The sequence below is a fragment of the Melospiza melodia genome, chromosome 2 (genome assembly GCF_035770615.1).
Source record: "Melospiza melodia melodia isolate bMelMel2 chromosome 2, bMelMel2.pri, whole genome shotgun sequence".
In the NCBI taxonomy this organism is placed as follows: Eukaryota; Metazoa; Chordata; class Aves; order Passeriformes; family Passerellidae; genus Melospiza; species Melospiza melodia.
Window position 1 is genome coordinate 61,462,848 of NC_086195.1, and position 15,732 is coordinate 61,478,579.

General features: G+C 42.2%; 1 protein-coding gene across 2 annotated transcripts in view; it reads right to left on the reverse strand.

Moving 5' to 3' along the window:
- The window catches only part of GSK3B (glycogen synthase kinase 3 beta), a 148,733-nt gene extending 133,318 nt beyond the window's left edge, over positions 1-15,415 (reverse strand). The window contains exon 1 of one of the 2 annotated variants that reach the window (XM_063148393.1): positions 15,215-15,415. In XM_063148393.1, coding sequence (XP_063004463.1) covers positions 15,215-15,302 — 88 coding nt within the window. In that variant the 5' untranslated portion in view covers positions 15,303-15,415. The remainder of the gene's footprint in view (positions 1-15,214) is intronic. The other variant, XM_063148395.1, reaches the window with a different exon arrangement.
- Between the last annotated feature and the right edge of the window lie 317 nt (positions 15,416-15,732).

The window sequence follows — 15,732 nt, forward strand, 5'->3', positions numbered from 1 at the left end:
TGCTTTCTTTATTTAAACCAAAGGTGTGTTGCTGCATTCTTTAAACCAGACCTATTATCAAGCTTGCTGTTCCACTTACTCTTTTCCCTCGAAGAAACACCACTGTATTTGTAAAACAGATTTGCACAGAACTGAAACTCACAAGAAAATACCCTTCTTGTGAATGTAACATCAGCTGAACTCTGGTATTGCAAACATTAAAATCAACATTTTCCAGAGAACTCCATTCAAGAGTTCTGGTTGCCTGCACTTTCAACAGATACTGAGTGCAAGAAATGTAAAGGACCAAGAAAGTGACATGTGACCATTTAAACCAAAGGAGACTTTAAACATGAAGACAAGTTACTAGTATTTTACAAATATGGAAGGGAAGGAGTGAGTACTTTTCTCCATTTCCTCTTCATGAGAAAGGCACTTTAATAATAAGAACTGCATTAACTTAAAATTTCAGTTAGCTCACCAACAGCCTCAAACTCATCTAATGCCCACAGCCAAGTTCAGGGAAGAGAGGGGATTTAAGCATTTAATTTTGTTGTTACTTAATTTGAAGCCTCATTTTCAGAAACCTCAATCTGAATGGTTCCCATAACCCAAAAAGACCACTTGGTTAGGCTCTACCTTACTTCTTTCCTTGCTCTCTCTTCTGATGCCAGGTTACTTTGTTGACTTCTTGTTGCTGTCACAGCACTGAAGAATGTCAGCAGAAGCATCCCAGTCTCTCACAGCTACCAACAGGGAAGGGGAACAAGCTTCCCACAATACACAAGTTGTAAACTCTTCCATCATTCAGATAATGACAGCTGCAGACAAAAAAAGAACTGTACGCCCTGGCAGTCTAGGCCACCTAAGAGATGGGACTATTTTGTGCCTGTTGAAGTCAGATCAAACACTAAAGCACAGCCTTGAGCCAAGCACTGCCTAGAAATGAAGCATGACCCTCTCCAGCAAGAGCCTTGCTTACAGCCAACCTTCTAATCCTTCCATCAGCCAAAGATTTCAAATGGAACAAATAGAAGGCATTTAGGTACTACTGTACCTTAGGAGGACTTTAGTGAGTCATCATTTCTTCTATTTTTTTTTTTTAGCAGAATAAAAGGAAAAAAAAACATTAATTTGACATCTACTAACTTTTTCACATTCAAAATCATATGGAATGTGGACGCAAGGACTCCACAGAATTTTACAATTCAGTTGTATTTACAGTTCAGGATTCCAACCTTCCACAGTAACTTCACATGTGTACAAAATAAGACTATAGCTTTGCAAGGCACAGAAAAAGCATTTCCTTAGTTCTAGTCAAAGCTTCTGTATCAAAAGGGAAACCATCTACCAAAATATAGATGATCATTTCAGCTCTTAAGTATCTTTATAGATTCTCATGTGACAATTCTAGACTTAACAGTTTCACACATCCATCTTACTTGCCAGAAAGCTACATATAAGTCAATTAAAATCCCTAAAAAATTTAGATAATAAAGTGACAAAAGGCAACACTTGAAGATCTTCTTTGAATCTTTGAATTTTGAGCTAATAAAATGAAAATAATGTAACAACTATCTACACTCCACAAATGTACAAGACCAAGAATGTGTTTTCTTTCTTAGTTTGTGTTCTATGCAACATCTGGTTTCTACACGCAGTCTTCCAACACTTGTCCCTTTACTACATTAAAGCTAAAGCAACTGCTGTGAACAGCCAGCAGTTATGTATCAATGGATGAATATTCTTCTTGCACTGGCATTACACACACAGCAATACACTCCAAGTTGTCTGGAGCAGACAGACACCCCTAACATAAGCTTGCTACCTATGCAGCTGGTGCAGTGGGGTCCTGGTCTCTGCCTGAAGCTCTGAGCAGTTCTTGACTTGTGCGAAATTCTTTTGTGTTGAAGCAAGAACCACAGGATGAAAAACTGAAGGAAAGCACTGCTTTTCTCAGGACCCACATGAAGCAAGATCTAGAAATCTCCCACAGAAAGGCTGTGGTTGTCAAATGCAGTACAGGACTACCAAAGAGCAAGCTTTCCTTTCAACAATGCTTGCACAAAAAAATGAAATTCAGAGCAGATTTAAACCTCTAACTAAAAATACTCCCCAACTGCTTTTCCAAATACAGTACATTTACCGTAACTCCAACACTAAGGAAGCTCTATGAGTCTAGATATTAGAAAGATATTAGGAAGAATTTTTTTTTTTTTAACAATGAGGGTGGTGAAACACTGGAACAGAAAGGTGGTGGGCACCCCATTTCCAGAAACTTCTGAAGTCAGACTGGACAGCACTCTGAGCAATCTGATGTGGCTGAAGATGCCCCTGCTCATTGCAGGGGGACTGGACTAGATGACCTCTCCAAGAATCTACCTTGCTTTTAAGTGTTAAAGCTGTGACCAGTTTCACAAATCCTTATCTCCACATCCACTCACTGCCAGCAAGCTGCCAGTAACACAAGGCTACCTCATCCCAAGGGGAGAAGCAAGAGGATCAGTGTGCTGTAACTGAAATTCTTCCCAAGACCACGCAGAAATAACTGGAATGACATAAAGTAATACCATAAGGGACTACAGGCTGTCTTAATTAAAACCTCTCCAAACTTCTATATATAAATTACCTGGCAAGCATCTTCATTTTTCAAACAGGCACTACAGGGAATCTGACAGCCTTCCCTAATCTATTCCAGTGCTCCTGTTCTTAAGAGTTGACTTAACTAGCTTAGTGAAGTGTTTGCTACAATTTAAGCCTACAAATAGTTTCATCTCCAGTTGGGAAGTTTTGCCTTTTCTTTCCAGCTATCTTTTATGTACTGAAAGGACATTATCAAAAGAAATCTCCCTTCCACCTCCTCTAAAAAAAAAAAACAAAAAAAACTATCATCCAAAGGGTTTTCAGTTTTCCCTAATAACACTAAAGCACTTCAGTTTCTTTAGGGGAAACAAAGTTCCTCTAAAGCACTTTTTTTAGACTTCTGACCATTTTACTTTGCCTGCAACTACTCTTCTCCCAGTACAATACCAAAACCAGATGCTGTACTTTGGCTCATTGGCATGCCAAGAAGGGGGAAGGCTAACTCCATGTCTTTTACATGACATTGCCATCAATACATCCAGTAAAAGATTTGCTGGTTCTCAGCACTGGCTGACTCATGGCCACTGTGCAAATACCTGACCCCAGATTCTTCTCTGCAGATCTCCTACTGTCCCAGTTACCCCCAAACCTGTTATCAGCACAGTCAAACCTGACTGAAGAACAGATGACATCCTACACTTCATCCTACTTAGGGTACCACTTGGTTAAGATAATTTTGAACACGTGCTTCTTACTCCTAGGAGCACCTCTGACAGTGCAATCCATAAGTCTAGAAATTTTACTTAGATCACTCACACACAAAACATTACTACACTAAACAAAAGTGCAGAAGGTCTGATTCTGCACATCCTTCCGGTCTGACATGAATCCTGACTTCAAAGAACATTTATTTTATAATGGCTGCAGACCTGTTCTTAGACAAAAGTCATTTTCTGCCATGATATATAAAGTAGTTAACACTGTGAAAGTGAGCATACACAATATAAAGATTTGTAAGAACAGACATATTGGGTCAGATCAAGGCATTGCCTAATCCACTTTCCTGTCTTTGACAGCTGACATAAGGAAACACCCAAATGAATAACATCCAAGCTATTAACAGGAGGTGTGAATACAGACATTTGCCTTGAATTATACATATATATAATGCCACCTATTTTAAGCACATTCAGTAATTTTACCTAACAATAGTTCTCCAGCACTGCATGTTGTTACCCATATCCAACATCAGTTTAACTTAAAGGGAACTAAGAGCTCTCAGCTGCATAAAGCCAAAGAAATGAAAATGATGCAGTGACAAAATTACTGGAGGGAAAAAAAAAAATCACAGTATTCTGTACAAGTAGACATCTGAAGGTTTTAGCTGATGATGTGTTTTTAAACAAGAACTTTCATGCCACATAGCTGACTCCATTTACCAGCACAATCCACGGCTGATCTCCTTTTAAGAGGTTTCATTTATGTGGTCTACATATCCTTTTCTTCAAAGAACAGCCATGGGATGGGTCACTTTGTAAGAATCTGAGGAACACCAAATTTTTTAAAAGGGCATTTTTTAACAACTTCTGGAGGTTTGCAGCTATTTATGCTAGTAACACAAAGAAGTATTTTTTTTTCTTAAATCTGTGCCAAGTTGAAGCAAAAGTGATTCATAACTGCACCAGCCTACTCTTCTGTGTCCTAGAGAAGAAATTCACTCTTGAACCTTCAGTAGGGACACCAACTCTCAAGTCAGACCGCCCAGCTTCCAATAATGTCACTACAGTTTCACTCAATTCTTCACATTTGAAGAGTTACACTCTACATAGTCTACCCCCAGACATCCAAAGAGGTACATTTCATAAGGGAGAACATTCCAGATATAATTTACAAATCTGGTAGAATGTTAGAATTATTGCACTAGTTCTTTATATCTTCATTTTAGACTGGGGGAAAGGTATTTTGAGGTAGTTGTATATTTAATGTTTAATGACTTACTTTCCACCTATGCACAAATACTCGCAATATATATGGAAAAGCAGTTTCCGTGCACAGAATAACTCCAAGTTGGGTTGAAGAAGTTGTAGAAAACAAAAATGGACAACTTACCATTATTTGACTCACTGAAGGTTTCCTAAGTATGAGATGGCTTCATATTAACACAGACAAAACAAGAAATCAAAGGTAAAAAGCACAAGAGATGTCCAGAGAAATCCAATGGATTTCAACGAACAAACCTCCAGGAGTTCAGGAACATCTGCTCTCTTCAGTGCCAGATGAAAGCCAATTACTCCTCTTCATCTACAGACAAATGCCCTATCCCTTCATTAACCACTCTTCCTGACAAAATCCTGGACATTACCTGAACTTTTGGAAATACTTGCCTTTATTCCCTACTATTCTTAGAAATCACAGCACTTTCAAATACAGTCATAAAAACTTGCCTCTATAGTCTCAAAGCAAAACTGGAATAGCCTCTGTACAGCAGTCTTTGAGGAAGCTAGAGCTCAAAGTCCTTCCCATCAACTTTTTGTTCTCCTTACTTCATGAACACCCTGCCATCAGTTCTACAATTTAACTGGCTACTGATACATTTTCCATACACTTCTTCCTCATATTTCCCAGAAAAATATTTTGCAGACCAGACACAGATGCCACCCCTAGCAGCCTTGGCATTTTCCCCCTTACTGGCATATCTTAACTCTGAAGGGTGTAAGGTGTACCTGTAAAGTACTAGCTGAGGGCTGCTCACTTCTGCAGCAAGGCCCAGGGCACCACAACTTCAGAACTCCACTGTAGTGAAGCATAGCAGTGCACAAGAACACTGGCAGAGGTGAAACACCACAGCACAGAAGATTGTACATGAAATGTGAGTAACCAGAGCAAGCAAGTTAAAACATACACCTTAGCAGTCTTCCCAGATACTCAGACAAGAATACCATGAGCACCTTTGCATGTAAAGATAAACTTTTGCAATCATACATGTAGAGCAGTCTGATTTAAAGCAGAAGCCTTCACACGTGGCCTAGGTTTAAATCCCAGATCTCAGAACTCTAGATCATCTCCTCTTCTTCATGTCATATTTCTGACCATGCATATGTGTGTGTCTCTCTATAATCAAATACACGTAAAAAGCAATAGAGCAACAGGAGCTGCTAGAGGACAATTTAACATGACTTTTCTCAGTTAGAATCTATTGATTTTGAAATAGTCTGCCAGGAACTCCTTCATAGATCCACTTTTAAGAAAAAAATCACTTAAAAAAGGACAAAATAAACAAATAAATTCCACCCTACAATGTCAGAATAAATTAAACCTAAAAAGCATATGTAGATACTATATGTTTTAAATTAACGCTAGAAAAAATTTATGTTTTGCAGTTATGCCACAATGCAAGAATAAAAGTTAAGCTTTCACCAGATATTTTGAAATGCAGACAGTGTCATTGTTTCAGTAAATATTTCTGAAGTACCATAATTATTAAAAGTTATAGTCACAGCATAAACATTTCTGCACTACTTCCTTTTAGGGTTGGTCCACTGTAATAAATATTTACAGTCAATCATTAACTGCTCAAACATTACCACTGAAAAAATAGTCTGGGTTATTAGAGAAAAAAAATAAATCCACAAACTATTGCTTAAAGCCAAGGCACTGACACCAAATAGAGAATGCTGCTCGCTGCTTCATGAATCTCTGTACCTGTCTCCAAACCCCCACAGGCATTTCAAATGTGCCACCTGGGAAAACAGCTGCTGTTCTGCTGCCAGAGATCCCATGTCACTTGTCATGCCTGAACCTTGTCAGCTTTCATGGACACTGAAAGCCAGCTACTCCAGCTGAAGGGAACTTCAGTCCACTGAAGTTGAATCTATCCCAAAACAGAAGAGACTTGCAGATTTGGCAGCATTGATTCCCCTAGGATCCTCCATTAAGCCCAATACGTTTCTGAAACATGCTCTGATTGCTTGAATGACATCCAGACATTCCTGCTGGTGAGCTTCAAGAGTCCATCAAACCCAACTGCCATCCCCACAACACCTGAATAAGAACCTATACACAATCCCAAACCAACCCATGCCGGCTGCACTGAGCAAGGAAGAGCAAGTTTAAAGTTGAGCTCAATCTAAAATTGACAGCACCTTATTCTGGGAGCTGCAATTAAAGCTTTCCCTGCCCTCTCACTGACCAGTATCATCTGAAGTTTGGGCCCACAATTTCCAGAATAGTAAAGTTCTCCCACTCCACACAAACATCATGCTTTTGTCTCCAGTACATTTAATAGACGTTTCACTAGAAAACCCTGACAAAGAGAAAAAATATCACCTAGCTTTCCACGGGCCTCTAAAACATTTCCCCAAGACTCAGATCAGCTCTGCAATCCATTGTAGTTACTAAAACATATTGGTAAATCTATTCCAAAGTCTCCAGAACTGGAATTTGATTAGGAAGGTTCTATTCTCTGAGGAAGACAGAAAAAACAATTAACTTGCAATTGCTATGGTGCATGACTATACATACCAGTGGCTCCCAAGGCAGCACATACAATCATGAATAAGATGGCAAGATTAGAAGTGAAATGGTCAACAGATTCATTCTTCTCAAGGACAACAGCATTTTCTGCTTCTTTAGGTTTCAACTGAGCAATTGTGGATATAAATAAAACATTTTATCTACCCACCTGCACAGAGGTTGCTCTGCCTGAAAGCTTTGTTCTCTAAGTGAGGCACAAAACATTTTTCTGATGCTGATACTGAACCCCATAAATTGAGGAAATACATTTATGGTTATGGGCTTCATTCATGGGGATACAGATCCATGCCAAATTATTCACATTTACTTGGTCAACATCCAAATATTCAGTTTATTTAGGCTGATGAATTTGTGACCCCTTCTTCCCTCTAGGAAACCTGCTCACACAGGTCAATTCATTGTGCTGCTTTTCTTAAACAGACACTTAAAACAACTAAGCAGATGAGATGGGGTGCAAATAGCATTGTATGCTGCATGTAAATGTTTACAGGAGGGTGTGAATCAAAAAACCAGACTGACACTATCAACTGTGACTAAATAGTTTTCCTCCTTCTACACAGCAAGAAAAACCAAATTCTTCTCTGCAGCAACAGTCACAGTTCATCTTTCTGCAAAACATATTCTTGGCCTGTCTGAAAATTAAACAATTGCCTGCATTCCTGGCAAAAGACATTACTATGAGCTACAGGGCTTGTATCTGACAAGAATTATATTCCTACTAAAAAAGAGAAAAGAGATGATATGGCTGAAAGAAGTCTGCCTTGGTTGGAAAAATTCAGCTGCTGCTTCCCTTCTGCTTACAACTTCAGAGCCAACACCCAACTTTTCTCCTTCTAAGTGCTCTGACCCAAGACTGGCAATTTTTGCAGCTGCACTCCAACATTTACCCTCATGTATGTACAACAGCACAGTGCAGGGCCAGAATGTCTAAGTCCTATATACCCTCCACAGCATTGCCTATCCAGGAGCAACAATGAGCAGCATCCTCCCTTTCCCTTTTCATCATCAGGTCTCTTATTATGACCATCTACTATCAGGCACTTGGGCTACTAAAACATTTCTCCATCTCAGTCCAAATGCCTGAAAAGACATGTCAGGCAATGTAACTATATCACTACATATTTCTGTGACATATCAAGTCTAAGAGACATTTTCAGACACAAATATACTTTCACCAATGCTACATTGGTCATTATACCCTTCAAAGACAGAGAAACTCAGCCCTATTCAGACATATTACAAAGGTAAAAAGGTGTATTTTTCTTAGCTGTGTGTTCTCACTTCGGAGAGAAATTCACAAGCTGAAGTGAATTTCCTATGGCAGGCACCAAGGCCCACTGCAGTCCTGTATCACTGATCCTTCAGGAGACCTGACTCTGTATCACTCACACAGAAACCCTGGAAATCATCTAGAAATTAACCAACGTAGAAAATAACTGGCAGCCCCCTTTCACCTGTGCAGGAAGCACTGGCACTGATACACAGTACACAGCCCCTCCCTCAGCTGATGGAACCAAGCCAGAAAACACACAGTCCCTGCCACAGAGACACAGCAAAGCTCCTGGCAAGGACTGGAGCCAACCCTTCCGAAGGAGCTGCTGCTGTATGGCTTTTGTTAAAAAAATAAAAAAAAAAAAATAGCCCTGAGTTCTTGACATTGACAAGCTATCTTACCACTTTCCTTTCTTCCATTATAAGACAGACTAGGTGAGAACACAAATTGCCTTAAATGCTTAGATCTACTTCCCGTCTGCAAGAGATAAAAGTACAGAGTGAACTGCTTTGCTTTATTTCCTTTTCTGAACAACAGACAAGTCATCTGTGGCAAGAGCACCTAATGAAAAGATTCTGTGATAGCACTGAACATACAAGAAAAATAACTGTCCACTTCTTGTAGAGGCACAGCAGTATGACTTCCGGGCATCCACAATTCTGACAGCTCTCACAGTGATACAGGACTGCTTTCAGAAAGGTCTCCAACACGGATTTCTATTGAAATACAATCATGTCACCTCCCCTACTACCCTGACAGAACAGCAACACCTATAGGATACAGGATTGAGTCCAACATGCACTGTTTTCATGACAAACACCTAAATAATGACCCTGTCTCTGTGGCATGGTAAGCTATCACCTATGGGGGCTGGAAGGATTCTGAAGAGGTGCTGAAAGCAAATTGTTATTACCCAAAAGTTTATAAAAGCTTCAGGTAGAGATTCATTCCAGGCTTCTGTTTAATGAGATCCAGCAGCACTGACGAGAACAATTGTCTGAGCACAACTATGATGTTGTAGCCACTTCTCACAGATTTGCATCTTGCTACCACATCTCACACCTTTCTCACCTCAAGATCAGACTGCTACAGTGCACTCAAGCAGTTACATTTTAAATAAATTCAAAAAATATAAACTGGCACAGACCATTATGCCTCCAAACTTCCACCTCCCCCAACGGCAGCAGGCAGCACTTTGGAAACAATCTCTGTGGGATGGGAAGTGACAAGAGGGTGTCTGGTGTTGAAGAAAGGAGGTCTGACCTGTACACTGTGGGATTTGAGCCTTTATGGCTGAAAGAGTATCTTTATTCATCACATTGTAAATGTTGTAATTGGCATTTATTTTCAACATACATAAATAAAACAGTACCTATGTGTGCAGCTTTCTAAAACAAGTTCTGAAGAGACAAATCTTTGAATTTTGAGTGGACTTGGATATTCTGTGAAGCAATCAAACTCTCAATATTTTCCATTTCCTAGTTGCTTGACTTTAAAAGTTTGTTTGTCTTTCAAGGCTGCTGCAGGCTGATGCTCATTAAATTCAGAAAGCAGCCAAGTAACTCCACCAGCCATATCGTTGCTGCAGGAGACAGCCACTTTAGCACTTCCCACACTAGCTATGGGTGACTAAAAGTCCTCAGCGTAAAGTTGATTTTTAAATCTTTTTAACAAAATCTAAAGAGAGAGAACTTCAGAAAAATATTCAAGTTTTGAGTTATCTACAGAAATGTAGATAACAGAGGTAACAGACTTTTCAGAGGTAACAGATTTCAATTTAAAATGGGACTCAGTCATTTAAAACAAAAACACTCCAATAGCTTGAACCAAGAGGCTTCAAGTGTTCTACAAGCACCCGGCACAGTTTAGCTACTGTGTTCAAATAACCACGGGGTTTAGCATTAATTCATTTCAGAAAATGCTACAGGTGATTACAGCATTGAGCTTGAACTGCAGGCTTTTTGCACACAGACACCCCGTACACCTTCAGAATCTTCTTCAGCCACCCATCCAGTTTAAGACAGAGCATGGGCAGAGGGAACAGCAACAGCCAATATCCCACAGATTCATATCACTATGAAGATCTCTGATGAGTAAACTGAACACCAGTATTGGAAAATTCCTTTATATTTTATCTAAACAAGCTCTTAAAGATAGAATACAAGAAAATGAAAGAACTCTTTTGGGGCAATACAGGGAAACTCTTCAGGCTGTGGGGTGGTCTTCAGCTTTTCTCATCTCCCTGGCACTGCTTGTGATACCTACAGGGCCCTATCAAGCTGACAGATGAGGTGACACAACAACCTCCAGAGCCAGGATGCATACAGCAAGGAGCACACTCAAAAGCCATAGCTGTGGCAACAGGTGAACAAGACAGTTCCAACATTGCTAGGAAACACACAAGGTGAATCAAGGAGTAATACAAGAGGGGATCACCTCCAAGAAGCAGTGTAGGGAAGAGCAAGGTGCAGAACAAAAATGGAATGCTCAACTAGCTAATGGTATGAATGAAGAGGAAAGAGTCTGTCAGCATCAGAATTATGTACAGCAGACAGTTCTATTCCTTTTCAGACTGCAAGGCACAACTTTGGGGCACTGTAACATGAAACACTTTCCACTCAGGCACACATGCTCATTAGCTGCCCCCCTCAGTGCATTTCTTTCCAATCTAGGAATGAGGAAAGCTGCTCAGCCAGCAGCAGTCAGAAAGCTGGACAGGGCTAGGATGAGCGACAGGCAGACACATAACGCTCAGCAGGCTTCTGGAAGGGAGTGATTTTCCTCTCTCCAGCAAGGAAAGCAGGATGGGCAGCTTTCAGTTTCAGAAACCAATTAGGCAGAAACTGCTATCAAAGCAAGAGAGGGCCCTACCCTAGCTGGGTTGAGAAACACCAGGTGGTTTTATCTCAATGGCTTTGCCAGTTTCAACAGCCCCACTCATTCCTGCTCGCTGAAGGCGCCCAGGGTGCCCTTTATCCAAGGCTCTTCCCACACACCCACCTGGACACCACACAGCATTAAACTAAACTGCCACCTAGACACCACTGCTACCTCAAACACAGTCGCTCTTATGTAGGGGCTGGTGGAATAACCACCAAAGAGCAACAAACTCACAGACTTTATTCCTCCATGAACCATTTCTAAAGAGCCATCACACTCTGTCCAAACAATACACAGCAATATAGGCTTACCAAGCTATTGTGCTTTCAAGAGATTTTACAATACAGAAAAAACCCAGTGAATCTAAGAAGAAAAGAAAAACTTCAACAAATCCCAAGTTTGGCACCACCGAAACATTCTTCTGCAGAGTCCAAAACGAATTATTACAAGACTGTCCTTTAGATTTTGCAACCAAGAGTATGTGGTCAACATCAGAATTAGCTAAAGCAAATAAAACTGCCTTCCTCACCCTCCAAGTTGACAAACCCTGCCTAACCAATTACAGACCCATGACAGTCACACATGGAGCAAAAACTCTTCATGGCAAGTGTTAGCCAAGCCATTATTTACTGCAGACCATCAAGACATTTGGCTAGAGTTACAATAAGTACTGCTGTCTGCAAGGACTTGGTGTTACTTGAAACACTTCTACTTCCCAGAAGCTCAGAGAAGGAAAAAAAAAAATCAATTCTACAGTCATTAGATGAAAATTCTCAAACTGCAAACTTTGAGACTTCTATTTTTATACTGATATTTTTAGTCATGTGTTGCATGACTACCCTTTGTATTTCAGGATTATTTTTGTCCCATTTGAGAAACAAGGTACATCTGTAAGCAGTGTAAGAGCAACTAGGTGAAGAACAAAAGAAAACTTCAAGCTCCTATCTCTTCTCCTACTATAATGAGCAGGTTGATAGTATCAGCAAGTGGAAAACTGGAAGCTTAGCTCCCTCCTTTTGAGGGACAGGCTTAACACATGGGTTTTTTTGTTCAGGGAAAGCCTGCAAACCCAGCAATACAAACCCACACAAAGAATACCCTACTTGAGAACTATTTCAAGGTAGAAATCCATATGGTTGAGTGATTTCACGACCACAAAAATATAAATAGAGAAATAAAAATAGTCAGATTTCAGTAGACAGAGGTACAGCTTGAAAGAGATACATGAAGGCCACGGGGTTCCTACTGTTGCAGAGATGTTAAAACCCTTGTAACATCCCTGACAGAGCAATGAGAGCAGCATGCATGAGAAGTCATTTTTCCCAACAGCCAAAGGAGAAGCAGCTGCTGGTAACCCCCCATCCTTCCATTCAAGGCTTCACCCAGTTACCAACTTCTGAGAACATATTCAATCTAACAAATTGCTCAGCAAAGAGGTGAAAAATCCTTGCTCACTCTTTCCTGCCCATATACCTTGGGAAGAAATGCAATGACAGCAGGGTTCTAGTTCTGCTCCTCCCAGGAAGCACAAGGAACAATGAACCCTCCTCCAGTATTTTATGAATCCTTTTCTCATCCCTTGGATCTATCCTTCCTAGGTAACAGTTGCAGCGCTCAGCCAGGAGAAGCAATAGCTGCAACAGACATCAGAGCAAAGGTGACTTCATCATCTGATTTCACCCCTCCTTACAAATGACAGCAAAAAGGCTGACATCAAACAAGTCAGGTTTTGCTTCCAAAAGACCCACACCAAGACAGAAGCAATGAAGATGTCCGACACACTCAGAAGATACCAATCCATCAATTTTCACCTTCCTCACAAGGACTCTTTTGTCCCGGCTTTAACTCAAACTGGCTCATAAGGTAACTAAGTATCAGCCTATAAATATATATCAAAACGAGAAAGAGCCGACCTAACTCTGTTCACCACACAAGCACTCCACACTGGCAATACACAGCTTGCTACATCATGTGATAAGATGTTATCAAGACTTGGCTAACCAGAAAAATAAAACCTTTTTTGACACCCTGGAATTTTTCTCACTTAAAAAGCAAAGAAAAAAAGTTAACTTCCCAGGCTGTCTTACATGGCTGGATTAACTGCAAATAGAAACTACACTTCCCACAGAATCCTTGAACGTGGTTCTCTTGCTTTGTTCTGACATTTTTTTCCAGACAGCAGAAGGACCAGGAGCACATGACTAGAGCGACTGGGGGGGTTATCACAAGTGCATGCGCTTTCTGTTACGGCCTTTGTTTGTCCCTCAGTGTTGTACACTTGGGATTGAATCCTATTTGCAAACTTGTTAGTCTGCATCAGTTAGCACCCCCTTCACAGGCAAGCATCTGTCTAGTCTTTGACCTCAAATAAACGGGAAAGGAGCATCAATGACCTTTCAAGAATCAAGCTGCAGAGCCTGAATAAGGCAGATTCGGTTGCTGAGTATGACAGGTTGAGGTCTCGCTCGGTTTAGACAGCCACCTGCAGAAATACTGATCAACAAGACCCGCTTTCCATTCCACAGGCACATAAAGTGAGCCAGTAAATTAAAATGGAGTCACCCACAGTTCTCCTCCGTACAGATCAATAATCCCTAATAAATACTAATGCTGGACCTGATCAAACCTATGCTGTCGTGCTGCTAATATGGGTTACCTGCACCCATGGCTTTTGGAGGGCTGCTGGCACACTGACCATGCAGGGGACTACAGCCCCTGAGCCAAATGCTCTCTTCAAGGCTTCAACCACAGTGGAAGACATTTCGGTGCAAAAAAAACTACCAATATTTCTCATCTGTCAAAAAGCTCACACTCTGTCAGCACTCTGGCATGAAACATACAAGCCCCTGCGATGGATACAGGCATGTACCCACAGAGCCATGTCAGGTGTGGCTTTACACGAATATCAAATAGATCAATGGAATGGGAACGCATATCGAGCATTCCTGGTCCCATAAAATGTCATCCTGCATTTCCGTAAGAAAAAAGAAAATATCTCTAAAAACTACACTGTTCATATGAATATGGAAGAACAATTCAGGTCTTAATGTGAACATATTCAAATCAGGAGTAAAGAAATTCCATATGATAAGCACATAGCTGATCTATAGCAACTCAGAACTGGGCCTTTTTGTATCAGCAATGTACATTTGTTCGGGTTTAATTCATATTTTTAATTCACATAAACCAGCTAACCCCGACGGATAGAATACGAAGAATGGGCACACATTAAGCATTTCTGACATGTCTGTGCAGAATAAAGCACAGGCCTCATTCTTAAAAAAATATTCCTCCGATCAGAAAATTGGGAAAAGAATGCCAAGCTTGACATGTGAGCCCACGGAGTAGTTATTTCAAAATAAGCATTTTCTTATGCCTTCTTCTGAGCATTTTACCAGAGCCTGGAGGATATTAGAGACACCTTTTGTAAGCTCCCCTCCCCCTCCTTTTTTTTTTAATGGGCTGGACTAAAAGGTGCTCACACCCGATCTACGGGTGCATGGAAAAACCTTCCATGCTCTCTCCCCTTAACAGCCAGGAGTGCTTTAAAAAAAAACCCTCAAAAAAACACATAATGAACGTGAATGTCACGGTCATACCTGCGTGCCCGCAATTCGCTTCCTCCTTTCGGTAGGAGGAGGGGGGGAACGAAAAGGAAATACAGACTACGGAGCTCCCAATCCGTTTCACAAAGGGGGAAAAATGGCTTTTTAATGAGCCAGAGGCCGCTGGCAGCGACCGGGAGCTAAGGACGAGGACAAACCCACCGGGATTTTCCGTCCAGCAGGCCCCGAACGGAGCGGCGGCGTGCGCCTATTCAAGGTTAATGGGGGGGGAAGGGGAGAGAAAGGAGCTGCCGAGGCCGGGGCTGGGGCCAGGCTCCCTTCGCCGCTCCCCGCCCGGGCGAAGGGCGGGGGCAGCCTCCCCGGCCCTCACCCCCCCACCCGAGGGGAGCAGGATACTCACGGCTGACTTTCATGCTGCCGAAGGCCGAGGGCTGCTGCACCGGCTTGCAGCTCTCCGCGAAGGAGGTGGTCCTGGGCCGCCCGGACATGGTCTCTCTCCCGCTCTGCCCCAACGGCGATCACCTCTCTCGTCTTCCTGCCTTCGCCCTCCGCCTCGCCCCGGCGGGCCCGCCTGCCGCTCCCTCGCTCGCTCAGCTGCAGGAGACGGGTGGGACGCGCCACATGAAACGCCGGGACCCCCCCTTCCCCCCCCGGGGAAGCCCCCTCCCCTCTCGGTCTCTGTCGCCCGGCGGCTGCTTCTTCTTCTGCTTCCTGCTGCTCCTCCTCACGCCGCCCGCTCCTCACACGATCATCCTTCCCGGCCGCGCCGGTGGGTCCGAGAGCCGCCTCCCCCCGGCGCCGCTCCCGAGCGGGGGGGGTTCGCTGGGCCTCGCTGCCCCCACCCCGGGCGCCAGTCACATGGGGCGGAGGCTCGCGGCCCGGCTCCTCCGATCCCGCCGCCGCCGCGTTTCTCTCCTT